We start from the raw sequence: 27599 nt of genomic DNA on the forward strand, positions 1-27599 counted from the left end.
CTTCCCAGCCTACAGCGACAGAGTGGAAAGTAAAATAGTATCAGCTGTGAAAAGCGAAAAGCCACAGGCTTTCTTGCTAGCCGGAGAGAAACAACAGGAGAAAAAGAGCTCTTAAGTGGATCACATACGAAAATATTTTGGCCACCACTTACCCTGGGCTCAAGCAGAGGGAAGGCAGAGAGGACTGGAGACACTTGGGGAGAATTTGGCACGGTGGCTTTGAGGGGAGAACTGGAGGAGCAGCTGACTGGGTCCCAGTGCTGACTCATCCCCAGTACTGCGGGTAGACCATTCCCCTCCAAGTGGCGTCAGCCTGAGGGGAAGCAAAAGCCCTGCCTACAAGAATTAAGCTGCCACACCCACAGTCCTTAAGCCTGACAGCTAATCACAGATTGAATAGATTAACAATCAAAGAAGACAGACAACAGCAGTAGATCCCTGGAAGTCTCCAACAGGCTGCCTAGGGCCAGACTGGTACATGATCTGACGCCACCAGAGGCAGATCCAGGAAGTGCAGATCATTCCAAGAAGCACCAACAAACAATAGGAGTCAAAAAAATGGGGAGACAGAGAAACAACCTCCCATCAAAAGGAAAGGTAGAATCCCCAGAAAGAGTGCTAAATGAAATAGAGGGGAGCGAACTATCAGATATGGAATTCAAAACATGGATTATGGAGAAGCTGAATGAGCTCAGCGGAAACTTCAAAGAACTCCAGAAAAACTACAAGGAACTCACAGAAAATTACGTGAGCATGAAAAAGGACATAGAAGCTATCAATAAGAGCCAGGAGGAAATGAAAAATACGATCTCTGAATTGAAGAACACAGTAGAAGGAATTAAAAGCAGGCTAGAGGAAGCAGAAGATCGGATCAGCGAGCTGGAGGACAACCTACACAAAAACTCCCAGACAATGCAACAAAATGAAAAAAGACTGAACAAGACTGAAGAGGTTCTAAGACAGCTGCAGGACAACATGAAACGTAATAATATCCGTATCATAGGAATTCCAGAAGGAGAAGAAGAAGAGCAAGGGATAGAAAACCTCTTTGAAAAACTAATGACAGAAAACTTTCCTAACATGACGAGAGAAAGAGTCACGCAAGTCCAGGAAGCACAGAGGGTCCCAATGAAGATGAACCCCAACAGGCCCACTTCAAGACACATCATAATCAAAATGCCAACATTCAAAGACAAAGAGAGAATCCTAAAAGCAGCAAGAGAGAAACAACTAATAACATACAAGGGAGCTCCAATAAGGCTATCATCAGATTTCTCAGCAGAAACACTACAAGCCAGAAGGGAATGGCAAAAAATATTCCAAGCAATGAAAAACAAAGGCCTACAACCAAGAATACTCTACCCAGCAAGGCTTTCATTCAAAATGGAAGGTGAAATAAGGAGTTTCCAAGACAAAAGAAGGCTAAAAGAATACATCTCCACCAAACCAGCATTGCAAGAGATGCTAAAGGGTCTGCTTTAAGAAGATGAAGAAACAGAGAGACAGAGAGGAACACGAGTACAAAGGGGGAAAATGACAATGAATAAGTACTGAAAGAAAGAAGGAACTTCTACCATTTGCAACAACATGATTGGAACTAGAGAGAATTATGCTTAGCGAAATAAGCCAGGCAACAAAAGAAAATTACCTTATGCTGTCACCTGTTACAGGAAACTAATGAACAACACAAACAAATGAGCAAAATTGAACCAGAGGTATGTAAACAAGGAATAAACTAACAGTAACAAAGGGGGAGATGGGAGGGAGAGAAGGGGTAAGAAGGGGAAGGGTCTAGTCAAAGAACATGTATGAATGACCCATGGACATGGACAACTGGGTGGGGACTGACTGTGGGGGGGGGGCAGGGTGCAGGGAAGCAAGAGGGGGAAAAAAAGTGAGACAACTGTAGTGGAAAAACAAACAAACAGAAAATTTTTTAGTGGGGGGGGAATAAAAATATAAAGAATAGAAATGCAAGTTCAGTGAATATTAGAAGGACAAGGATTTTCCTTCCGATAAGACAGTCCTACAGATTTAGAGACTTGTATGTGGGTTATGTTACATAAATTAACATGTGTTTTCTGTTTTCAAAGGGCATAAGCCTACAATCTCATTACCTGAGTGATTATCTGTATGCATAGGCCTCACTTAATCCTGTCTGCATTGCTGCCTCCTGAGACTCAATGGTTTGGCTGAACTAAGTGGCTGGGTTGGTGAAGAACGGGGTGGTCTGTGGGCTTCACTTTAAAACTGGTTTCTCTTTTCTATCCTAATGGCTTGGACAGAAAAAGCCCAGAGGCCTGAGATGGGGGAAACCTAAAATATTTCCCTCAGTCCAAAATAAGTATAATGGGCAAAAGGGTTTTGGACAGGTGAGATGTACCTGGCACACCTTCCTCCAAAGAAGCCCTTCTTTTCCCTAATGTGGGACATTGAAAAATTAATACCTGTCTTTTGTCATCTAGTGGTTACGGATTAAATGATGTCCTTTAACCCTGTTGCCCCCAGAATACAACAAGGATGCCAGCCCGTCAAACCAAGCATGCCGTTGTCCAGAGACAGCCAACCAACCTGGAGTCTGCACGATCCTTCCCCTTGTGGGAAGGCCACCCTCCCCTCCACATCCCCACTCTTATTAGGGATTTCTTGACCCACGGGTAGGTAGGACGACGACCATGTCCAGCTTGAAGCAGCTAGAGGAGCTCGAGACCTTCATCCATTGTCCTTTATAAGATTGTAAAGGATCTTAAGTCTGAGAGGGAGGAATTGTTATTTTTTATTGTTAAAATATTTAACTAATTAATTAATTAACTTTAAAAAAAGAAGAAGAAGAATATATGAAAGGGTGAGGCGGGAGAGCTTGTATGTACGACCCATGGGCATGGACTTGGAGAGGGGATTGTTGGGGAAGGGGGGTGCTGGGCGGAGGGGAGCAAAGGGGAAAAAAAATTGGAACTATTGTAACAATATAATCAATAAAATATACTTAAAAAAAAATATATTTTTCCCTTCGGAGCTGGTGTAACAGATGCCATCACTCACCCAATGCCTAATCTCACTCCTCTTCTCCCTCAGCATGCTCTGCAACAGAGGCTGGAAAATGAAAAACTCCATTTTTCAGGCTCCCTTGCAGCTGAAGGTGAACGTGTGGCGTGGGTCTGGCCAATGGAATGTAAGGAGAAGTCTGTTGGCATTGCTTCTCCCTCCCCCTTTCTTCCATCCTGGAATGTGGACAAGATGCTTGGAGCTGCAAACACCACCTTGTGACAAGGAGGAAAGGGCCAGGAGATTTTTACAGAGACCTTGGCCCTGGGCTGTTGAGAATCTGATATTCTGTTCTATGTCACAGAAAGCAATCCTAACATACACAAGACCAGACGAGTAGCTGAATGAGGGAAATCTAGGCAAGACTCCAAAGCCAGCACAACTGTATGTTTCTGGAAGGACTGCATAGAGTCAATGCAGATGCTGACCTTAATAGTCACGGTGATTTTTCCTTCACACCTTCTTCATAATGTTCATAGTAATTCTTTCTATAACACCTTGGCATTCAAACAATGTTAGTGATTACAGAAGAACTATAAATGTGTAATTTTTCATGTCTTCTGTGAAGTGTTATGAACATCATGCCCTTCAAATTCACTTGGGGACCCAGTTATATGTGTGAGAGCTACAATAAATAGGACACTGAGGGGTTTCCTTAGCTATGCAGAGGGGTAAACAGTGAAGGACAGAGGCTTTCCCTTCTCTGTCTTTCTTTTGACGACTTCCAGCCTTGCTCTCTCTTTTCCCCCAGCCCTCTTGATGGTTCCCTCGGCTTTGGGGGCAGGCCTGCGGACTGGGGCAAAAAACATCTTAGATGGGGTGAGCAGTCTAAACCCTGATGTTTGGTCTCATGGGACAGAGAAGGACTCAGGAAAGGCAAAGGCCAGAGGTCTCGAGGCAGTACACTTCTCTACCAAGTGTATTCATTACAGTGGGTAATACCAAGGAGGCAAAGAAAGTTTCCTGCAAGTTCCAAAAGAGCTGGCAAGCCAGACACAGGGTCCACTAAAGGAACCGTCCTTAAACATTCTCTTGGCCCATGAATAGAGCTGGAGGAAGACTGAGAAAGACTTTCTAACAGAGAGAGACAAAGCCATGCATCTTCTAGGTCTCCATCAAGGTGGAGATATATTACCTTAGCATGGTACCTGCATTCAGGGCATTCAGAAGTAACATTTCTACTGTGTATAACTGACGATACAAGCAAAACCCTGGAGTAATGCACATCAGTTTTTTCTTGCACAGACAGACATGGATTCATGACATTCCCATTTCCATAACAAGGTCCCAAGGCAAACTCTCTGCCTCCTCCTCCCCCCCTCCCCCCTCCCCACCCACTTAGGGGACAGTTACTGAAGGCCTCCATTCCATTCTGCTTCTTCCTTGGTTTCTCTTCCATCATGCACCCTAGCATGTTCTCTCCTGATTCTTGTCTCAGGATCTAAATCCCATCTTCTTCCCTGTGTGCCCCTCAAGAGACCAGCCTGCCTCCTTCCTTAGTCTTACTCTCTCCTTCCAGGTCATTCCAACCTCCACAGTCTGAGTCTAGACCTTGAGAATTGCTCTGTGGTTTCCCAACTGCCAAATCCCACAGACTGTGTGATACCGACACCATTCAACAGTGTTGAACACTCTCCTTCCAGAAATCCTCTTCTCCTTTGGCTCCTGTGGCAGAAGCTGCCAGTGGTTCCTGCTGGTTCCCAAGCCACGATGACTCCCTGGTCCCCTGTGGAGCCCAGACCTTTCTCCACAGCACCAGACCTGCAGGTCACAATGTCCAGGGAGCATCTCCACCCACCCGTCACACAGGAGCCTCATATACAATACCATCACAATTGAACTTGCCAGCTTCCCCACATTTCACTCCTCCTTCTGGTCACTGGAATTAGAGACCCTTACTGTTACTCACTTCAGAGTCCCAATAGGTCTCTTTCCAATTGTGCCAATTTACTCCCACTTCTTCAGTCCTACTGGCTTAAGCAGGCCCCCATCAGCCCTTCCTGGGCAATGACATTAGGCTCCGAACTTGCTTCTCTGCCTCTTATTTACCTCCCAAACTGGCTTTTTATTTACTTGCTTACTTATTTATTTATAATATGTTTACTGATTTTAGAGAGAGAGGAGGTGGGGAGAGAGAGACAGAAACATTGGTTGTCTCCCATAAGCGCCCCGACTGGGGATTAAACCCTGAACCTGGATATGTGCCCTGACCCAAAATCGAACCCCCAAACTTTTGGTGTATGGGACAAGGCTCCAACCAACTGAGCCACACCAGCAAGGGCTCAAATTGCTCTTTTAAACATGCAAATAGACTCATATCATTTCCCTTCCTCAAACCTTTCAATGAGTTTTTGTTCTCCACAAGAAAGCATTTCAACACCCTTGCATGATCTGAGCCCTACACATCTTGTCAAAATCCCTCGTCTTACAGCCACATACAATCACCTGAAGTTTCCCAGACTTGCCATGGCTTTTCTTACTTCCTTGCCTGACTGTTTTCTCTGCCTTGTAACTGGTAACTGTGCAAACACAAAGTTTTAAATGAATATTTAAGAATGTGCCGTGGGCCCTGTCTTCCTGGGGAATCTTGAACCTTCACACACAGAATCTCAGTGGTAAAGGCCTGTCAGACTTCCAGAGATTTTGTATTGTTGACCTAACAAAATTGCTTAATTATATGTAATTCTCTTTTTAACCAAAGAATTCTCTGCAAGCCACTTTGAACCAAACTGATCAAAATAAACATCAGCTCCCTTTGTTCTCTTCTATATATTTTCATTTCAAATTTCACCTTCATTCAATATAAAACATTCCACACTCAACAGGCAAGGATGTATTTAATTTACCATGCTAAGAGTTAGAGGTTTGTTCTTTTTCTTTGTCTTATGCTGTTAAAATTTACCCACCAGGATTCTGGGATTTTATGGTCCAGCCTCCTCTTTTCCAGAAAGGCAACAAGGCTCTATTGCCTGAGGAACATGGCACCAGGAAGGTGGCCATCTCTGGAATGTACCCAGGCCCTGACTATGGACTCAGCATGGACCACCTCCAACTCACCGAAAAGGCTCCCCTCGGCCTCCAATGAGAGAAGAGCTAAGTAGCCCCCAAATAACCAGCTAAGCTAATCCTCTTGCACCACTCCACGTAAGGCAAGATGACAGCATAAGGGTTTTAGGAAAAAGGAAACAAGAAGAATTAAGTTCAAGGCTCTGTTTGCCATGGGACTAGAACAGCCCTGTCCCCTCCTCTCTGACTCTGTGTCCCACCCTAGGCACAAATGGAGAGCCACTCACCCTTTGGGTGACAGGCTTGCCCTCCTGGAGCTGCACAGCCAGCCCCAGGTCGGACAGCCTGCAGTTGCCAAGGTCATCCAGGAGCACGTTCTCAGGCTTCAGGTCCCGGTAGACGATGCCGAGAGAGTGCAGGTGCAGCAGCCCACAGGTCATCTGGGCCGAGTAGAAGACCACCCTGCTCATGGCCAGGCCTCGTGGGCCCATGCTGTAGATGTGGAACTTGAGGTCTCCCCCATTCATCAGGCTCATGACCAGGCAGAGATGGGACTTGCTCTCAAAGGCGTATGCCAGGGAGACAACAAAAGGGCTGCTGATCTTCTCCAAGATTTCCTTTTCTGAGAGAGCCATTTTCTCACCATTTTTCTTCTTCAGCCTCTTCTTGTCCAGTTTCTTACAGGCATACATCTTACCAGTGTTTTTCACCTGCACGGCACATACCTTAATGGAGAGACAGACAGGGAGAGGAAGAGGTAGAAGTAGAGAGGACTGGAGAGAGGAGGTGGGGAGGATAGAGGGGTGGAAACTAGCCAGAGTGAAAAGACAGCCGATTTCTGAGAAAAGGGAAGCATTCTTCAAGAAACATGGGGACTGCAATGAGGTACCACTTCACCCCCATGAAGTGGGCTATACTGAAAAGAAGCGAGGCTATGAAGACACTGGAACCCTTGTGCATTGCTGGTGGGAATGGAAAATGTGAAAGAGTTCAGTGGTTCTTCAAGAAGTTAAACATATGACCCAGCAATTCCCCTCCCAGACATATATGAGAGAGAAATGAAAATAGGTATACAAGTAAATACTTGTACATGGACATTCATAGTGGTGCTATTCACAGTAGCCAGAAAGTAGAAATGACCTAAGTGTCCATCAACAGGTGAATGAATAAATGAAAGGTAGTATACCCATACCATAGCATATAATTCAGCTCTAAAAAAGGAATGATACATGCTAAAGCATGAACAAACCTCCGAAAATTATACTCAGTGAAAGAAGCCAGGCACAAAAGGTCACATATTGGATGACTCCACATATATGAACATCAGAGTAGGCCAATCCATAGAGCGAGAGAAAGCAGACCAGCCATTGCCAGGGACAGCAAGGAGGGAAGATGGGGAGTGACTGTTAATGAGTACCGGGGTGATAGAAATTCCTTGTAACTAGATAGAGGTGAAGGTTATACAACATTGTCATGTATTAAATGCTACTGAATTGTATACTTTTAAAATGGTTAATGGTTAATTTTAACATTATGTAACTTTTACCTAAAATCTTTTTTCTACTTAAAAAAAGGAAGCTGAACACAGCAGCAGTGCCACATGAATGCTCAGCTTCACCGTAGATGAGGGGTTTTCTCAGGTATCTGCAGTTTTTCTCAAGTTGCCTCTATTACCACAATTAAGGAAAGGGAGCTCCCCCACCGTACGTCGCTATCACTCTCCAAAACGTCCAGGGCATTTCGGTGGGCTCCTTGTGTGGACCCCAGGATAAAGATCCTTGGCCAGTTCCACATTTTGTTTGTGTTTCCTCTGCCACGTTCTCATTTTATTTCACATGGCAGTGAGAAAGAAGAGGTGAGAGGGAGCTAGGAATTCTCCACAGGTGGCACTGAAATTAGTCTTAAGACAGTGCCCTCGAAATTTAAAAAAAAAAAAAAAGGGCCAAACAAAATCCTTCTCTGCTGGATCCTTCATCTTCTCACCCGGCTGCTCTGAGACACTTACCTCCCCAAAACCACCTTTCCCCAGCACCCGGAACTCAGTGAAGTACTTGTCAGACACTGGCTGCATCTCAAAGACTTTCCACTGCAGAAACTTGTTGTAGAACGGGCTGGCCAGGAAGTCCCAGAAGGGCTGCTCCTGCAAGAAGGCCGTGGCCTCTGCCTTCGCCAGGGTCACCAGGGCCGCTCGCTCTTCCTCGGTGGTGGCTGCTTGGCACTTGGTGGTCAGAGCTGGGCTGAGGAAGGGGTGTGGGTGCCCCAGGGGAGGGGCAGCCCCAACAGTGCCCACCAGCACCTGCAGCATGCCGCCCTTGGCGGGGCCCTCCTCAGCCAGCTCCCAGCTCTGCACCTGCTCAAGGAACGCCACGGCCGCTCTGTACGGGGGCACGGTGGCTAGGAAGTCCCGGAAGAGGCGGCGACCAATGGGCTGCTGCTCGCACAGGCTATCGAAGTCTGGGGGCAGCGCCTGGCAGAGTGGGGCACAGCTCTGCAGCCTGGGCAGCATTAGGCTCCGGCGGCGCTGCTGCAGCTCCCTGCTGTCGCCCTCTGAGGTCTTCCGGGCCTGCAGATAGGCCATGTTGGCCATCAGGTTGTCCAGGCCCCCCATGTCCACCATGGCTGAGCCCAGGAAAAGAAAGGGAAGGATGGAAGGCTGCGGGGGTACTCAGTCAGGTCTGGGGTGCCAGCTGGCTGGTTTCTGTTCCAAGGTTAGTAACTCCTGGGGGATTTACAGAAAGGCCTCTGGCCTGTGGGTGGGACTGGTGGGGGCTGCAGAAAGAGGTTTCTCTTGTAAGAAGCTTTGCTGGCTATGTATAGCTGGTCAGGGAAGGGCGCATCACAGGTCACCTGTCCCCAGAGGCTGCGGCAGCCTGAAGCACCTGCAGGGGCTCCCTGGTCATCACCTGGCCTTTGTCCACACACTCCTGCTCCCTGAACACACAGCTACCAATTTCCAAAGGAACGGAGTCAGAATGAGGTGGTGCATTACACGTTGCTGACAGCAGTGTTTTAAAATGTTTCTAACATGTTTCCTAGCAGGTTCAAGCTCTGTGAGCCCCCAGCAATGACAGGTCAGGAAGAGGAACTCTGAGAGTTGGAGAAGTCCCTCCCACGCCCCCCACCAGTTCCTAGCAGCCTGAGGCAGAGCAGGTTACAGGAGGATGCTCTGAACTCAGAGTCCTGAGATCAGTCCCAGAGGCCCTCGGGGACCCAAGTTGTGGCCATCAGAGTGGCCACACCCTGAGTGGTCTGCAGAGATTGTCCAGCCATAGCTTTCTTAGTTTTTAGGAGTCTGTGACCTAAAGTACCTGCTTAAAAAGTGGGCAATCACCTTGACCCCAAACACCCCACGAAGTGACACAGAAGGAAAAGCCCACCACTGCACCCATGTGATGCAGACTGCTGCCAGGGCACAATTGGAATGCGAAGAAACCTTATACTGAGACCCAGAGCAGCAAAGTTTCAGGGTGGCCCCTTGACATCTTTGCCCACGCTCCCTCACGGAGCCAGGAAGCTTCCCTCCACCAAGAGCACTCAGAGCTGCCCAGAGCACGACCTCACAAAGAACAGAAATTGGTTTAGACAGAGCTCAGGCTAAGAACCTCTGCTCCAAAAATAACACTTGAGTCCTACAGGGAAAGTGTACTCAGGCTTTTTCTTCACAAAAGAAGGCTAAGGCAGCTTGAAAACAAAGTCATTCAGTATTATGCCAGAGTGCTTAAAAGGGGTGGGAGAGAGGGAGAGAGAGAGAGAGAGAGAGAGAGAGAGAGAGAGAGAGAGAGAGAGGAAGGGGCGGGGGAGCTGGTCAGTCTTTTTCCAAACAAACAACCTTTAGCACACGCTCTATCAAAACATCACGATGACCGCCTCAGACTGAGCGACAGAGCCTGCGGACCGTCCTCCAGAGCAGATCCACACTTGGCCTCAGCTACCAAGAATTATGTAATGAACTCGTGGGTGCCCTTTGGCTTTGCACCGCTGTGCTGGAAACCGTCGCCCCCACGGGAGAGATGGGTGCTCTGCACAGCAACCGCTGCTCGGAACCGTGCCAGACGCTTTGAGACCCACACAAGAAATGCTGGTGCTTTTTTTTGTTCTTGACCTGTCATCCCAGGTCCATATTACCAAGTAGTGAAAAATCAGCCTGAGAATCTCTCCTGAGGAGAAAGTGCCTTTTCCCAGGGTTCTTTTTTTTAATCCTCACCTGAGGATATGTTTATTGATTTTAGAGAGGAAAGAGGAGAGAGAGAGAGAGTGAGAGAGAGAGAGAGAGAGAGAGACAGAAAGACACAGTGATGTGAGAGAGAAACATCGATATTGAGGAACATCAAATGGTTGCCTCTCATATACAACCCGACTGGGGATGGAACCCACAATCCTTTGGGGTGATGCTCCAAGCAACCCAGCCACCCGGCCAGAGCCCCGGGGTTCTCATGATCACAGCGACAGTCCAACAGAGCAGCACATTGAGAAAATGGTAGAATTGTCATCACATAGGTATTTTACCTTGTCACTGAAAGAAAGTATGCTTTCCACTGAGGAATATTTATGTGATGAACTGCTTGATTCCACTCACACAATTATTTTCTTTTATCCCGGTCCTGTTCAATAGATATGTGGAAAACTACATATGGAATTCAAGATTTTCTAGTAGCCACATGAAAAAGGTAAAAAGAAACAAGTGAAATTGACTTTAATAATATATTTTATTTAGCCCAATATATGCAAAATATTATCATTTCAACATGTAATTGATATAAAAGTTGCTAATGGGATATTTTACAGCCTTTTTTTGGTGTCCTGAGTTTTCAGAATCTGCTTTGTATGTTACCCTTACCACACAACTCCGTTCAAACCAGTCACATTTCAGATGCTCAGTAGCCACATGTGGGCAGTGTACCTTACCGAACAGCACAGACTCAACCCTTCTTCTCACAGCTGTTTCATTCCTAAATAAGAGGAAATTTTCTTACTTTATTTGTTTTCTAATTAGTAATAGCATAGACCATCTGGGTTTAAAAAAAAATAACTCTCTTAGTAATTAAAAATTACCTGACCGATGAAAACACAATTTAGATAATATTTGAACACAAAATTTAGATGTTATAAAATGACTGTTTGTTGCCTTTTGGCAATTGTAAGCAGAGTATCATCATTTTTTAAGTTTTACCCACCTGCAGAAAAAAAAAAAAGATCTATTTAAAATGGAACACTTATGTGATTGCTAACAATTAGGGTTCAGGTCCCAATGCAAAGAAACAGTAATTGTAAATCTAATTTAAAGATGGTATTGAAATCTTATCTTAGAAGCAGAGCCAAGTGCTGGGCACACTCAGGATTCCCGGCAACAATGGGGAAAAGTACTAGAAATCTTGCATTGGAGATGTGGTCCAATGGTTACAAGAACTAACTCTAACACTGCTTGGAAAAGCTGAATCCTGTCCCTAGCAAGTCTTAGCTGTGTGCTCTTCAGCAAGTTACTTAACTTTCCTGAGCCTAAGTCTCATTAACTAAAGACAGAAATAACAACTGTTGATTCTTGAGTAAGTTCTTGAGGGAACTCAATGCCAAGTAGTGCCTGGCACAAAGAAGTGATATAAAGGTATTAGCTTTTAAATGATGACTATCAATCATCAAAACCTGATTCAAGAGTATGGTTTTCTGATATGCAGATTAGAGGCAGCAATGTGGAAGAAGTTGGGTTCCGCTGTCCAGTGCCCACCAAGCATAGAGCAGCCAACTCTGAGTTTCACATGAGCGTGGGAAGCTGTGGGATCTGGTGCAGCTGGAAGACAGGCAGATGGATTAACCAGCATGCAAGAGTTCTAACAACAAACAGATGCAACTAAATGATTTACTGTATTCTGCTACAAAAAAAGATTAAACTCTGTCATGTGAAAAGAGCAGGTATTTTATTTTAAAAGAAAAGAATCAACTTTTATGATAGGAGATAACAATGAAAATATTTTAGTAGCTTTTATGACTAATTTTGTAACTTAGAGGAAAAGAAATGTTCTTTACCCAGGTCTTCCGTGACATTTTGCCTCACATGGTATAAAGTATTATTTATGCTATATATATCCTTAAAGTTTAAAACGCTCTGATGTCATTCAACATTTGAAACAAAAAGAACATGAGGCTCTTCAGCACTTGGCAATCAGAGAGAGGAGGGGGATCCAGCTCTGGAGTCTGAGACGCGACTGCCAGAGAAGTCGGGAGAAGCCGGAAAGCAGGCACCACAAAAGCCAAGGAGAGAGTGGTTGACTACACTGACTCCTGCTGAGGTCAGGAAGATGAGGACAAAGAAATGATGACTGACCAGGCAAGATGGAAATCACAGAGTCCTGGAGTAGAATAGTTTTGGCGGTATCATGGGTTGTAAGCCTGGTTGGAATGGGTTGAGGAGGGAAGATGAAAAAGTGCAGATTGCAATAGAAGAACTCTGGCTGTGAAAAGAAGGAGATGTTAGCCATGGGAGCTGGGGGAGAAGGGAAAAAAATTAATGGTGGCATGTGAAAAACTGATAACTGATAGAAGGATCCAGTCTACAGGGCAAGGTTACAATATGAGAATTCATGTGTAAGCTTCCTGAGAAGATGGCAAAAGTTCAAAGTACAGGTGAAGGGTTTTAGGATGAAGGGGCAGCTCTCCAGTCAAAACAAGAGGTTGGGTCTGGGTACCAGGGTTTTTGTCTGGTCACTCCATTTAGCATAATGACCACGATACCGTGTGGTTAAGGGCCAATGTAGAGGTAGGCATCAAAATCCAATGGGAGTGCTGAGAAGGGAGCAATGGCTTTTCTAGCATTTTCTAGCATTTTCTTTTAAAAACTTTTTACCTTTAAAATCCTTTAATGAAAGGAACTTTCTAGATTATTAGAAATGACACTATTTTCCAGAAATTTACAGACTTCCTGTTTCTGATTGAAAATGAGAGAGACATACTATAGAGATGACAGCCAGCATATTTTTAATTATGACAAGCATGTTTTCATGGTCTCTCTGTCCCTAGTCTTTCCTTGGCTCAAACTCAACTTCCACAGAGATGGGATGTTCTAAAAGCAAATCCAGTAATACTGGTCTGCCAAGCATTTTCTTATTAATGTCAAACAACATCTAATAATCATAGACTTAGAGTTAAATATAATGTAAGTAACTTCAGAATTGACCTGTCCTAGCTCCTATTGTACATGAAAGAAATTGATACCAGAAAAAAAATCAGTGCCAGGGCTGGCCTAGGAACTTGGGGTCAAGGGTTTTTTCACTGGAGACTGCCCATGTGGCACAGAAAGCTATGGGGTCAAAAGAGTCTAGTCTGGGCAGCAAGAAGCTGAGATTGTGTTTCAAAATTATTTTTGTGCTTTATTTCCTATCAAAATGACAAATTTTCTAATTGTGAGGTTGGTATGGTATGATATGTTCAGCTCTGTTTGAATTGATAATGAAACAATTACCTTGGATCTAAAGGAAAAATCATTTATCAATAGAAATCTTGACCTTCCTTAAAGGCCATACCAAGAATAGACAGTGGAAATTTTTGCTTTGAGGCTACATAACATAGAAGTGATAAATGCTTTAATAGGGGTAAAAGAATCTGCAGACCTATTTAAAGTTTCTTGTTCTTATCATGAATTAAATTCATAAATATTGAACCTTAAGATTATAATCTAGCATAACATAAACATCTTCATCTCTGAGCAAGACTCTTAATTGTTTTAATAATGACTCCACACCCATAACAGAGGATATTCTTCTTAAACAAGGAGACATAATAGCTGAAAGTGAAAATTAAATAATTGGTATATTTGAGGAAAGTAGAAAATACTTTCTGACTAGAGGTTCGATTTGGAAATGAATTATGGCAGATATACAAAAGAAAATGAATTGCATGTGTTCATACAGTAAGAGTTTTAAAATCTATTAAACAGCTCTCTGGAAAGTAAGGGACTTTATTAAAGAAAACTAAAAGGTTATTAGATAAGACCAAGCTAACAACAGCAGCAGCAACAACAACAAAACAAAATAAAGTCCACAAAGCATGTATTTTGAGACATGGGGAAATTTTGGGAATTAGTTGTAAAAGTTCTCATGGTTAAGATGAAGCATAAAATAAGGGAATGCCCTGGCTGGTGTGGCTCACTTGGTTGAAGTGTTGTCTCATAGCCGAAAGGTTGCAAGTCTGACTCCCTGTCAGGACAGAAAACTAGGTTGTGAGTTCAATCCCTGGTCGGGGCACATACAATTCCCGGTCTGGGCACACGTGGGAGGCAACGAACCAATTGATGTTTCTCTCTCACATTGATGTTTCTCTCTCTCCCTTCCTCTTTCTCTAAAAAGCAATGAAAAATAATAAATAAATAAATAAATAAATGAAATAAGGGGATAAAAGTCAAAGTTATTTCTAGTAGAACACAAAAGACTTCTCTGGAATAGAGAAGTATTGAGTGTTTGCTATAAATTTTGGTGAGTCTACTTCTAAAAATATTTTTTTCCATATTCAATGAAGAATAAAAATAATTGAGAGTTTGAAGAATAAGGGAATTATAAGAGAAAGTGAACAAGTTCATCATTAGATCACAGCTAAATGTCCACTGGTGGAATGAAGGGAGTTATGTTAAAAAATATTTTAAAGTATATTAACGCCATCCAGTCTAATAAGCAGTAGTAACATTAGGGTCATTTGGTAATAGCAAATCAGATGAAAGTTTCATTTCTATACGTAGCAGGGAACATATAGAAGGAAGAACTCTGACATGTGTTATGTCAAAGAAAACCAGATTCAGTTGGTGAGACTTAAACACTTCATACTTGATACTACACTGCAAGTAATGAACTTGATGTATAAAAGGGAATTAGTAAACCTAGAATGAAGTGCTAAAATCCACACAGTTCTTTTGGCATAGCTTTCATCTGTCTATTCGGTTTATTCATTCATCCCACAAAGAAGAGAGAGAGAGAGAGAGAGAGAGAGAGAGAGAGAGAGCGCCGATTATGTCAGGCACTATTCTAGACACTGGGTGTGACAGTAAACAAAGCAGACAAAAATCTTTGTCTTTAGGGAGATGATCTTTTAGTTTTTTAGTGGATGAGACTGTCAGTAAACACAGTAAGTAAAACATATATTACATTGTGGTATTATAAACCACCCCAAGACTACATGACCTAAAATAATGATTTATTACTTCCCATAATTCTATGCTGGACTGTGCCACTCTTCACTGGTCTGACTCATGGGGCTGCATTCCAGGCAGGTCAGCGGAGGGCTGGGCTCAGCGGGGAGCGCTGGGGCGCCACCGGAAGTTCCTAGCGGAGGACCGCTACGATTAGAGGGACATTTTAACAGGACAGTAGATGGAGGCAGGCAAGAGTAAAACTAGAAAGCTCAGTTTGGAGCCTAGGTCAGCAGAGGGGATAAGAGGATTTGCTCCTGAGTTGACTGTTGGGTGTGGCAGAGAGAAAAAAGACAATGCTGACTCTGAGTTTTGGGCCCCAAGTCACTGAAAGGATGAATTTCCCACATCTTAGTTGACAGTCTTCTGGACTAGCAGGTTGTGGGAATCAGCAAAAACTCCGCCTTGTGCCTGTTCAACTTGAGCTGCCTATGAGACATCCGAATGCAGCTCTTAAGTAGTCCGCTGGATCTATGGGTTGGAGCCTAGGGGAGAGGCCCGGTATATAAGTGGCATTTAAAGCTGGGGGACAGGATATGACACTGGGGGTAAAAGCAGAGAGACCGTTAAGAACAGAGCCCGCAAGGTCGTGGAAGTGAGAAGTGCAGAGGAGAAGAAAGATAACGGTATCCTAGCAGCCATGTGAAGAAAGGGAGTCAAGGGAGAGAGCGATCAGCTGTGGCGAATGCTGCAGGCAGGTCAAGAGACCTGACCGTTGTTAATAGTTTTATTTACTCTTTTGTGTGTGAGTGCATGTAACTGAAAAGGAACATTAAATAGGGTGAAAAATGCTGGTTTTATTTATAAAAATGGGTACTTATAAAAGATGGTACTGCACTGTGCACAAAGGAAAAAAATAAAAACACCGAAAACCTAGCAGTTTTGTCAGGTGAGTGGCACACTGGCACTTATACTTCAGGAGGACAAAATAATCTGTTTGAAAGCTTTATGTTTCTTTTAATACAGGTTTTTTTCCCCCAAGGTCTGGTTTTTAGTTGCAAAATTGACCTTGATTGATCATGATCAAGGACATTGGAAATCACTATTGTGTTGTACTGCGTTCTAGGGGGCAGGAGGTGAGGGACAAAGTTAATGTATTCTTGTTTAACAGTGGTTAGACATACTATTGTAATAAAATATTGAAACTCAATTTTTTTTTTAGCTATTTGGAGGTCACTAGGGAATTTGATAAAAGCAGTGTCAATGGAATGGTATAATGAAATCCTGTTAAGAGTCAGTTCAACAGAGAATGAAAGGAAATTAACTGAAGACAGCCAGTAGAAGCTACTCTTTTTTTAAAAAAGATTTTATTTACTTTTAGAGAAGGAGAAAGAGATGGAGAGAAACATCAATGTGTGGTTGCCTCTCACACGCCCCCAACTGGGGACCTGGCCCACAACCCAAGCATATACCCCTGGGAATTGAACTGGTGACCATTTAGTTTGCAGGCCAGCGCTCAATTCACTGGGCCACACCAATGAAAGCTATAAGCTACTCTTTTGAGGAGTTTTGCTCAAGGGTATGACCGTTGGAGTGAGTGGTCAAGATAGGGGTGGAGAGTACAAGACACTGGAGGAGAGGAGGCCAGGGAATTGAGAGGCCAGAATATTAGAAGCAACATCCATGTGAATATTTTTAAAAAATTTTAAGTTTATTTATTGATTTGTGTGTGTGTGTCTGTAAGTGAGAGAGAGACATTTATTTATGTTGATTGACTTTTCGGGGGGGCGCGTTTGCTGGCTCATTTATTTATTTATTTTGCTTTCATTTTTAATTCTTTTTCTCACTAAAAATTGTTTGTATTACAGTTGTCCCACTTTTTTCCCCATTGCTCCCCTCTGCCCTTTCTCCCACAGTCAATCCCCACCCCATTGTCCATGTCCATGGGTCATTTATACATGTTCTTTGACTAGACTTCCCCTTCTTACCCCTCTCCCCCTCTGGTCACTGTTAGTCTGCTCCTTGTTTACATGCCTCTGGTTCAGTTTTGCTCGTTTGTTAGTGTTATTCATTAGTTTCCTGTATTAGGTGATATCATATGATATTTGTCTTTCAGTGCCTGGCTCATTTTGCTAAGCATAATTCTCTCTAGTTCTATCCATGTTGTCGCAAAGGGTAGGAATTTCTTCTTTCTTTCTGCTGCATAGTATTCCGTTGTGTAAATGTACTACAGTTTTTTGATCCACTCATCTACAGATGGGCACTTAGGCTGTTTCCAGCACTTGGCTATTGTAAATAGCCAACATCCATGTGAATATTTAAAAATTTTGTAAATGTATTTATTGATTTGTGTGTGTGTGTGTGTGTGTGTGTGTGTGTGTGAGAGAGAGAGAGAGAGAGAGAGAGAGAGAGAGAGAGAGAGAGAAAGAGACATTTATTTATGTTGATTGACTCTTGTATGTGCCCTGACTGGAGATCAAACCCACAAACTTGTCATATTGTGATGATGCTCCAACTGAGCAGGTGGCCAGGACTCATGTGAATAATGAAATCACTAAGAATCATCCAAAGAGTAGTGACAGAGGGCAGAGCTGGCATTGTCATAGGACAAATGGTTGTGACCGTGGGACCACAACAAGACTGTAGTGAGTGGTAGTCTAATGACATGAGAGTTGAAGCTGGATGCTTTAGAGGGAAACAGGAATGAAGAGAAATGAAGACACCTTGCCCACTGCCAGGTTCAGTGGTCTGAGGGGAGAAGACGGGTTGAAGAAAAAGCAGTGTTCTCAAGGGAGAACCAGATGTTGGCAAGAATACGAAAGAGAGGGGAACTTACAAAGGAGAGGCTGGAGGAAATTTTGTTGGTGTAAATATCAGAGGAAGAGTTTCAGAAGTTGGGGAGGAGTGGGAGATGGAAGAATAAAAGATGTAAAGAACTAGTTGGGATTAGATTGAAGAAAAAGCAAGGTGACCTGGGAAGCCTGCCTTTCTTATGTGGTCTGACCTTACTAGAGAAGAAAGCAGGGTTAGGCTGATGGTCTCCAGCAGATGGTGGCCAGCCCGTGAGTGCCAGGGTTGGGAGGAGTGCTGGCCTATAGTGGGCACGCAGGAAGCTGGAGCTCCACTGGACCACTGAGACCACCGGACCCCCTGGACCACTGAGTTGTGGGAGGTCTTATGCAGGGCATGTGGGCCCCTCCCACCTGGTCCATGTGGGTAGAGGTGACAGAGGGTTGGTCTGAACTGAGCTGAGAGGACCTGGGCATTTTCATGGTTTGATGATGGGTTTGAGGGCGGCGGGTGGGGACTCCTTTCACTTTACATCCATGTAAAGATCTAACAGCAGGGCTGTAGAGTTGGGAGGACTTCAGCACTCCTAAGTTTTATTAGCGTGTCTGTATGGACTCACAAGACCTCAGTTCCAGGCCAACTGTCCAACAGAAACCCAACACTACCATATAGCCTTAGTGTCATGAACAGCTTTTAAAAGCATTTGGACCCAAGTCCATATCTTTTATTCTTAAGATTTATCTTGTTGTTGGAAAAGTTATGAATTATTGTTGTCAGAGTTCAGAGTTCAGTGAGGAATTTCAGGCTACACTAAAATTTCACCTTATAATTGGAGGGCGGCTCCAAGACTTTGTACACTTAAAATCCTGAAAAATGTTCTAGAGAGAGTTGTAATGAATAAAATTTCCCCTTTAAAAAAGTCACCTCTTCCATTACTTATTTCTTCTACATTTGGATAAACTTCTTGACAATGTAACACTTCTAATGAACTCCAAAGGAGCTTTCTCAGATTACCTCCACAGGGGACCAGAGCATGATGAAAGCACAATTATTTTGATTTGAGTGCTTTCTTGAAGAGTTGAACTTTAAGACAAATGGAACAACTGTTAATAAACCATTAGTACATTTTCTTGTATTTTCCACTTAGTAGCAAATGTAACATGATGTTGGTTGTGGTCTTAAATAATAATATCCATCTCTTTTTTTTAAAAATTCAAATTTTTACATCAAATAAACTGTACAACTGGATGAGTTTTGACAAATGTATACACTCAGGTAACTCTCACCGATATCAATGTATAGAACGCCTCCGTCTCCACTGAAAGCTTTGTGGACCCTCTTCTTGGGTGCAGAAATGATTGCCTCTTAACACTCTCACCAAGAGGCAACCATTCTGATTTTTATCGATATGTTTTGCCTGTTTTTGAGTTTCACATAAACAAAATCATATTGTTAGGTACTCATATTCCTGGATTCTTTTGTTCAACATAATGTTTTGAGATTCATTCGTGTCGTAGCAGTTATCAGTAGTTGGTTCCTTTTTTTTTTCATTGCTGAGTAGCATTACATTCTATGAATATATCACTATTCTTCTGTTGATGGACATTGGGTTGTTTGTAGTTTGGGGCTATTATAAACATGAAAAAAGCAGCTTTGAATATTCATCTATGTCTTTTTGTGGACATGTGTTTTCATTTCTCTAAGGCAAATACCTAGGAATAGAATTGCTGGGTTGCAGGGTAGATGTATATTTAGCTTTTTACAATACTGCCTTACTGTTTGCCAGGATGGCTGTTCCATTTTTCATTTCCACCAGTACTCTATGAGAATTCCAGGTCCTCCCCATCTTCACCAAGACGTAGTGTTATCAGTCTTTTTAACTTGAACTAGTCAGGGGATGTGTAGATGTATTTCACTGTGACTTGAACTTGCATTTCTGATGAGGAATATTAGGCACCCTTTCATAGGTTGTTTGTATGTCATCTTTTGTGAACTATCTTTTCAATTCTGTTGCCCAATATCTAGCTCTTAAATTCAGCTTTTGTTGAGAACATGGCCGCATCAGGCAGTACTCTGTTGACAAATTGTATTCTTTAAAAGAAAAGCTGAATGTTGTACAGGTGTTGAGGCAGCAATGGCCAAAATAAGATAGATAAGAGTATTAGATTTACATCTTTCCAAACAGTTTAAATTTCTCAGGACAATTATAGAAGCAATCATTTTATTACTAAAAGGCTCTATGTGCTATGTCAGTTCAGTTTCAAAATACAAAGAACAAGCCCTCTATTATCTCTGTATAAAATTAGCATTGGGAAAAAGTATCTAAAAGTAGATTTACAGACTATATAACATGATTTTTAAAAAATAATTTATTTGTTTGTTTAGAGAGGGGAAAGGAGAAGGAGAGGGAGAGAAACATCACTGTGTGGTTACCTCTCACTCACACCCCTAACGAGGGACCTGACGTGCAACCTAGTCATGTACCCTGACTGGGAATCGAACCAGCGACACTTGGCTCACAGGCCAACGCTCAATCCACTGAGCCACAGCAGCCAGGGCTCATAACATGATATTTTTTAATGTTATATTTTTGAGACAATTTTATTCAAGGACCAACCAAATTTGTGTTATAATGGACCTGTGGTAAAGATCCATTAAAACTTTTTGCTTTACAAGTCAGCATATTAAGAAATACAAACACAAGGATGTCATTTCAGGGACAAGATTATCCTTTCCAACTCTAAGCACTTATGAAAAGAAAGCACATGTAGCGGCAACTTCTCAACCATTAATAATTGGTCATTGTTATTTGATATAACTGTGGTTCCCATGATTCCTAAATTCTGACAGAATAAACCTTATGAGTGGATGATCTATACTAATACTGTCCAACAGAACTTCCTTTCATAACCGAAATGTCCTATTCTGTGTTAGCCAATATGGAAGCTGCTATCAACATGTGACTACTGAGCTTTGAAATGTTGCTGGTATGTCTAAGGGACTGAAATTTAAATTTTATTTTAATTAATTAAGTTAAAATTTAAATAGCCATATAGTGTTAGTGACTACACTATTGTATAGTAGAGATCTGATTCTGATTATCCTATTACACTAAAATTTTGGTACAAATATTTTAGTTGCATTTTTTTTTACATAACCTCCAATAATTTCAAATAGTAGGTTGCTCTTTAGAGGCTAGAATAAAATACAAATTTAGAGGACACTTCAACTGAGCTAAAATAGTCCCAATGTTTTTTTTTTTTATTAAAAAGTTTATTTATTTATTTTTAGAGAGAGGAGAAGGGAGAGAGAAAAGGAAGGAGAGAAACATCTATCGGTTGCCTCTCGCACACCCACAACTGGGGACCTGGCCCACAAGCCAGGCATATGCCCTGACTAGGAATTGAACCAGTGACCTTTCAGTTCATAGGTCGGCACTCAATCCACTGAGCCACCCCAGCCAGGGATAGTGCCAGTAGCTTTTAACTGTGATTTTCACCTAGGCATCTTTTCCTGACTCTCCTGCCTGCCCTGTTTATACACAGTTTTTTTGGAACCACTGTCACTAATGGGAATGTGTTTTTCAGATGTGAGATCTTGGGGTAGTTAAAAAGGGTGGTGGTTAAAAACCACTCTCCTAAAAATCCATGTTGACAGTTCTCTGCTGGTTGTGGGTGCACACAAACATCATAATTCTTACAAGAAGCATCACTGCCAACAATATGCTTTTCTTGAAGGCCATTCTCTAATTAAGGCAGATATTAGCTGTGTCAGTAATGATCTATAATAACGGCTAACATTTATCAAGTGCTTATTATGTTTCAGGCACTATTCTAGGCAGTTAGCATGTATTAATTCCTAAAACCTTCATAGCAACTCTGAGTTAGATAATAGTGTTATTTCAATTTTAGTTGAGGAAATAGGCACAGAGAAGTTAAGGATTTGGTGCAAGATCATACAGATAGTAAATGATGGACCCAAGATTTCAAGCCAGGCTGAGTGATGCCAAAAGTGTTCTCACAGCCACCATCCCTGACGGGAAAGCTTGTTTGCAGCCAACGTAAGAAAAGTGGGTTCTGTTCTACCCATTGACTTGGTTTTACCAAGTGCACAGATAAGAGGAAGCAACAGATCATTTGCAAAGCTTACTCCTGCTCTGAAAGGCCATGACGATAAAAATTGAGGGCTATAAAAAAAATATTTCTGATTTTCTAAACCATATCAATATCACCAAAATTAAGTGCTCAAAAATGTACCTCTATATTCATGTCTATGAGATCCAATGAAATGTTTCCACTAAGATTAAGATAAAATAACTAAAATTAAAATGAGAGCTCAGCATGTACAAATCTTTTTCTTGATATAAAATCTGGAAATCATGTTGAGCAAATGATTCGAAAAAAATGTAACAGGCAAGTCATTAAAGCCTCATTACCATCCTTCACAGAAGCTCCCAGTGCTACAAGCAATCTAACATGTTTACAATGAACTTTTTCTTACAAAATTCTTATTAAGAACAGTTAGGAGTGCTTTAGCCCATAATTAAAGACACTTTATTTTTAAAGTGCCAATTCTATTGAAGGATCTTCCAAAAATGAATAAAATAACAACAGCGGCACTATGTACGGGAAACTGTTCTCAGTTTTAAATGTGCATTAATACTCCATTTAGTTTTCAATCCTCAAAATGACCTCGTAAAATATATACTATTTACCACATTTTTCTCTCCATAAGATGCACTTTTTCCCCCCAAAAAGTGAGGGGAAATGTCTGTGCCACTTATAGAGCAAATATTGAGTCCCAGACCGTGATGTGTATTACCTGTCAGTGGTGGTGACAGCTATTAGAAGAGGAAGCGGTGGGCTCACGCAGAACCCCTGGGGACGCTTAAATGTCCCACTTTACTGCTGAATTTCAGGGCGTCTGGGCGGTTGCTGTCCACCTCTGCCCATCACCTGGGACCTGGAAGAGTGCAGAGAGCCGGCTGACACTCCCAGCTACAACCTCTGACCTGTCAAATCAGCTGAGGCTAATAACAGGTATGAGGCACAGTGCCAATTGCCAATTGTCTTTGACACTGGGTGGGGGTCTGTGTCAGCAGAACCGCCTCCAATCACTGTCTTTTTTTTTTTATATATAAATATTTTTTTAAAGTATATTTTATTGATTATGTTGTTAAGGTAGCTGCAATTCTTTCCCCTTTTGCTCCCCTCTGCCCAGTACCCCCCTTAGTTCATGTCCATGGGTCGTGCATATAAGTTCTTTGGCTTCACCCTTTCCTATATGATTCTTAACTTCCCTCTATTTTGTACCAACCGATCATGCTTCTCAATCCCTGCACCATATCCCCATTTCTCCTCCTCCACCCTCCCAGCTGATACCTATGATTCTGTTCCTATTCTGGTTTGCTTAGTTGAATTTTGTTTTTATTTCTTAGATTCAGTTGTTGATACTTGTGAGTTTGTCATTTTAGTGTTCAGAGTTTTGATCTTCTTTTTCTTAAGTAAGTCCCTTTGACATTTCATATAATAATGGCTTGGTGATGATGAACTCCTTTAGCTTTACCTTGTCTGGGAAACACTTCATCTGTCCTTCCATTCCAAATGATAACCTTGCTGGATAGAGTAATCCTGGTTGTAGGTTGCCCTTCATCACATTGAAAACTGATTGCCAGTCCCTTCCTGCCTGCAAAGTGTCCTCTGAGAAATCAGATGATAGTCCTATAGGCACCCCCCTGTAGGGAACTCTCCGTCTCTCTCTTGCTGCCCCCAGGACTCTCTCTTTATCTTTCTCTTTTGACATCTCAATCATGATGCGTCCTGGTGTGGTCCCCTCTGGGTTCAGCTCGCCCAGTACCCGCTGTGCTTCCCAGACCTGTATGTCCATCTCCTTCGCAAAATTTAGGAAGTTTTCCTCATTTTTTTCAATCCTTGCTTCCTCATTCTGCACTGGTTGACTGTCTTTTTCTTCCTTGTGTTCCAAATCATTGATTTGAACCCCGGTTTTCTTCCCTTCATCATTCGTTTTGTGCGAATTTTCCTTCGTTTCACTTAGCATAGCCTTCACTTCTTCCCTATGCGTCTGCCATACTCAAGCATATCTGTCAAGCCTGTGAGCATCTTTATCAGCAGTGTTTTGAACTCTGCATCTGTTAGGTTGGCTATCTCTTCGTTGCTTAGTTCTCCCATTGGAACCTTGATCCGTTACCCCTTTGGGGCCATACTTCTCTGTCTCCTCATTCTGACAGGCTCCTGCGTTTGTTTGCCTCCGCGTCCCAGGTAGAACTGTCGCTCCTGTTATGTTCTAAGGGGCGGAGCCTTAGGGATTCGTCAGTACAGGGCAACCTTTTCACCACGTTGTGGTGCTGTATGTGGGGGAGGGGTCCTAAAGGGAACAATGCTGCCTGCCCAGCACTCACCCCTTTTCCAGGCACCTCTCCCACTTCCGCACCAGACTGGCACCCCTCTAGTTGCTGCCCTGGCCATCATTCCCAAAGTGGGTGTGTCTGTGGATGTTGTAGAACCGTGAGGGCCCTTTAAACAAATGGACTCCACTGAGAGACCAGCAGTTTCTACCTCCACCCAACCCCCACTGGTTTGCACAGTCAGAAGCAATGAGGCTTGATTTTCCCTGGTACTGGGACCACGAGCTGCTAGGTCCTGTGAAGAGCTGGGAACACTACTCAGGTGTCCCTCCTGACTTTTTAAAACATGTGACTGCGCTTTCTGCCAGCCTGCTGCTGCCACCACCACACAGCGTCCTCTCCGCCCTGGCTCCGCCCCTCCTGCTTGTCTGGATGAGCATTTCTTCTTTATACAATATCTTTGTTTTCTGGACTTCTATGCAGTTTGATTTCCTGGAACTTCTGGTTGTTTCTAGTTTTGAGGTAGTTGTATTCCTTCTTAGTTGTGGAGGGAGACGCAGCATGTCTTCTACGCCTCCATCTTGGCCAGAAGTCCAATCACTGTGTCTTAAGCTCTGTCAATCATGAGAGGCAAATGGGTGGAGCTGAAGTAACATGTTCTTGCTGGCTACTTGCTCCATTAGATGCTACAGCTGTCTCATCTACCTCTATACTGTTTCCAGTGCACACCAGATTTCTGTGTGAGGAGATCAGCAGTAACTGGGTGAGCAGCCATAAATGCTGAAGTTTGTAATATATAAAGGGAGTTTATGGTGGGGTCACTATTCTAGTAGTAACACAGGCACTGAGGGGATTAAGAGGTATCACTAGCAGTAACAGGCACTGGGGGTAGTCTGCCAGAACCTATAACTAGGATAGTGATGCTCTCAGTAACTGTTACAACTAGTGATACCTCTCAACTCCCTCAATGACTGTTATTAAAGGCCCCCATAAATTCTGACACTAGCGATGATGAGTTCTTGGGATTCACAGAAAACTGGAAGAGTACTTGAACCTTAAAAGTCTCTCTTCATTTGTTAATGACAGTGATGATGGTTCTCAATACCATTGTTGACTGCTGTTCACTTTACATGGTTGAAATATTATTGTTATATTTTATTAAATATTTTAGTACACCATTTGGTTCAGAATTTTTTTTTTCTTGTTTTTCTCCTCTAAACCTAGGTGCATCTTATCTTCAGGTGCGTCTTATAGTGCGAAAAATACAGTATATTGTACACGAGGAAACTCAAGTATAGAAAGGTGAAATAACTTGCTCAAGGTCACGCAAATAAATGGTGGTGCTAGGATTCAAACAAACTCAGGTATCCAGGCCCTAGAGTATCAGACACTGAGTATCAAAATGCAGAGAAGATACTATTCCTGTAAAATGGATTTCATTGAACAAATCCTAACAGAAATGAAATGATGTCAAGATGGCAGAAGAGGAACTTCTGCGCAAGTATTTATGTATTTCATTTTATCATTCAGACGTTCAATATAAAATTTAAAATTACTTGTAGTTTAATTCCAATTTTGCTTAAATTGAAATTCGTAATATTTCTCCTTAAATTTTTTTTAAACAAGGGCTTACTAAAATAAACATGAAAATTTTCTAATTTCCTTTTCAGAGCATTCCTGAAGTTAGCCATTGGCAAAAACTTAAAAATGCAACAAAGCATTTTTAAAAGTTACCTTTCTTATCAGATGTCAGCTTCTAAAGCAACACTTGAAAAAAATTTTTTTCTGACCCCAATGGCTTCTACATTTGCTTCAATTAAATAAAATCATTTTGAGCTTATTCTGCAGGCCTAGAAGACTGCCAAGTGAATATTCAACAAGCATGTATGTCCTAGGTATTAAACACTAGCTTTAAGAGTTGTTCACCCCTGGAGTAGTGCATAGATCAACAAGATGTGGTTCTCTGAACTGTTCTTAAGATAACAGCTATTCAAAAATTTTGTACCCTTTATACCTTTTATAGGATTTATTTTGCATTTGTCATCTTAGGATATTTCTCAGAGACTGTGGCACAAAGTACACATCAATTGCCAGTACAAGCACTTATATCAGTGCTCCCAAAGAAGCCAATATTCCAAAGGCAATGTTTTGGAAATATGCTTTCTTTGGGGTGGCACAAAGATTAATGGCATCACTGGCAATTTGGTGGATGGGGGCCAAGGAAGTTCATTGTCTTACAACATATGCGACAATTGTATATGATAAAACATAGTTCAGCATCTTGTGACTTTTTTTTTTAAGATTTTACTTTATTTTATTTTAGAGAGGGGAAGGGAGGGAGGGAAACATCGATGTGAGAGAGAAACATTGATTGGTTGCCTCTCATATGTGCTCTGACCCAGCACCAAACCTGCAACCTAGGCATGTGCTCTGACTGGGAATTGAACCCACAACCTTTCAGTTTATGAGATAATGCTCCAACTAAGCCACACTGGCCAGGGCACAAAGTACTTTTTTGCATAGCTTTAAAATTCATTAGTTTCCAAACATGCAACTAACATGTAAATCAAGATTGTATATGGTTTTGTTCAAACTTTACTATGCATTATCCACCATTTTAGGGAAACGTTTTAATGTCAATGGAAATGTTCAGAGACTTTCGGTCAAGATGGAGGCTTAGACTGACATGCTCAGTCTCCCTCTACAACTAGGAAGGAATACAACTACCTCAAAACAAAAGATAACCAGAAATTCCAGAAAATAAAACTACATGGAAGCCCAACATATGAAGTTATAAACCAGCGGTACTCATCTGGACAGGTAGGAGGGGCGAAAATCGGAGCAGAATGGTCGGGCGGCGCTGTTTGTGGTAACAGTGGGGATACCAGCGGGACTTAGAAGTGCCAGAGGAGCAAGCCTGGCCGCAGTCGAGTCCCGGCAGCTCGCGATCCCAATGCTGGGGAGGGCCGACCCCCCATTGCCTCGGACGGAGAGGCCCAGAGGGCGGGGGGACAGATCCCGCTCTCTCAGCGGAGAGAAACGGCAGGAATCCACCTTGGACCCCCGCCCCCACACAAAGCGCCACAGTGGGGCGAAAAAGGTCTCTGATTGCCGCCAGTCATAGGGCAGTGAGTGCACAGGGCTCCGCCCCCTATAGCCTGCGGGGGAAGAAAGCTAAACACAAATCTATTAGAATGAAGCCAACTATTGAAACCCTGGTGATGCAGCTCACCAGGCAGGAGATTGGAGACCTGACAGAAGAACAAATAAAAAACCTTTAGAGCC

At 42.7% G+C, this 27599-nt stretch overlaps 1 protein-coding gene across 1 annotated transcript in view; it reads right to left on the bottom strand.

Moving 5' to 3' along the window:
• GRK7 (G protein-coupled receptor kinase 7) overlaps positions 1–8668 on the bottom strand; it is a 29725-nt gene extending 21057 nt beyond the window's left edge. Inside the window, exons 1-2 of the mRNA XM_090282971.1 lie at positions 8057–8668; positions 6339–6776 (exon numbers count right to left, since the gene is read on the bottom strand). Of these exons, the coding sequence (XP_090139097.1) occupies positions 6339–6776; positions 8057–8668 (1050 nt within the window). The remainder of the gene's footprint in view (positions 1–6338; positions 6777–8056) is intronic.
• Positions 8669–27599: the final 18931 nt, after the last annotated feature.

This window comes from Furipterus horrens, unplaced genomic scaffold (genome assembly GCF_987537825.1).
Source record: "Furipterus horrens unplaced genomic scaffold, mFurHor1.1.pri manual_scaffold_7, whole genome shotgun sequence".
NCBI classification, from domain to species: Eukaryota; Metazoa; Chordata; class Mammalia; order Chiroptera; family Furipteridae; genus Furipterus; species Furipterus horrens.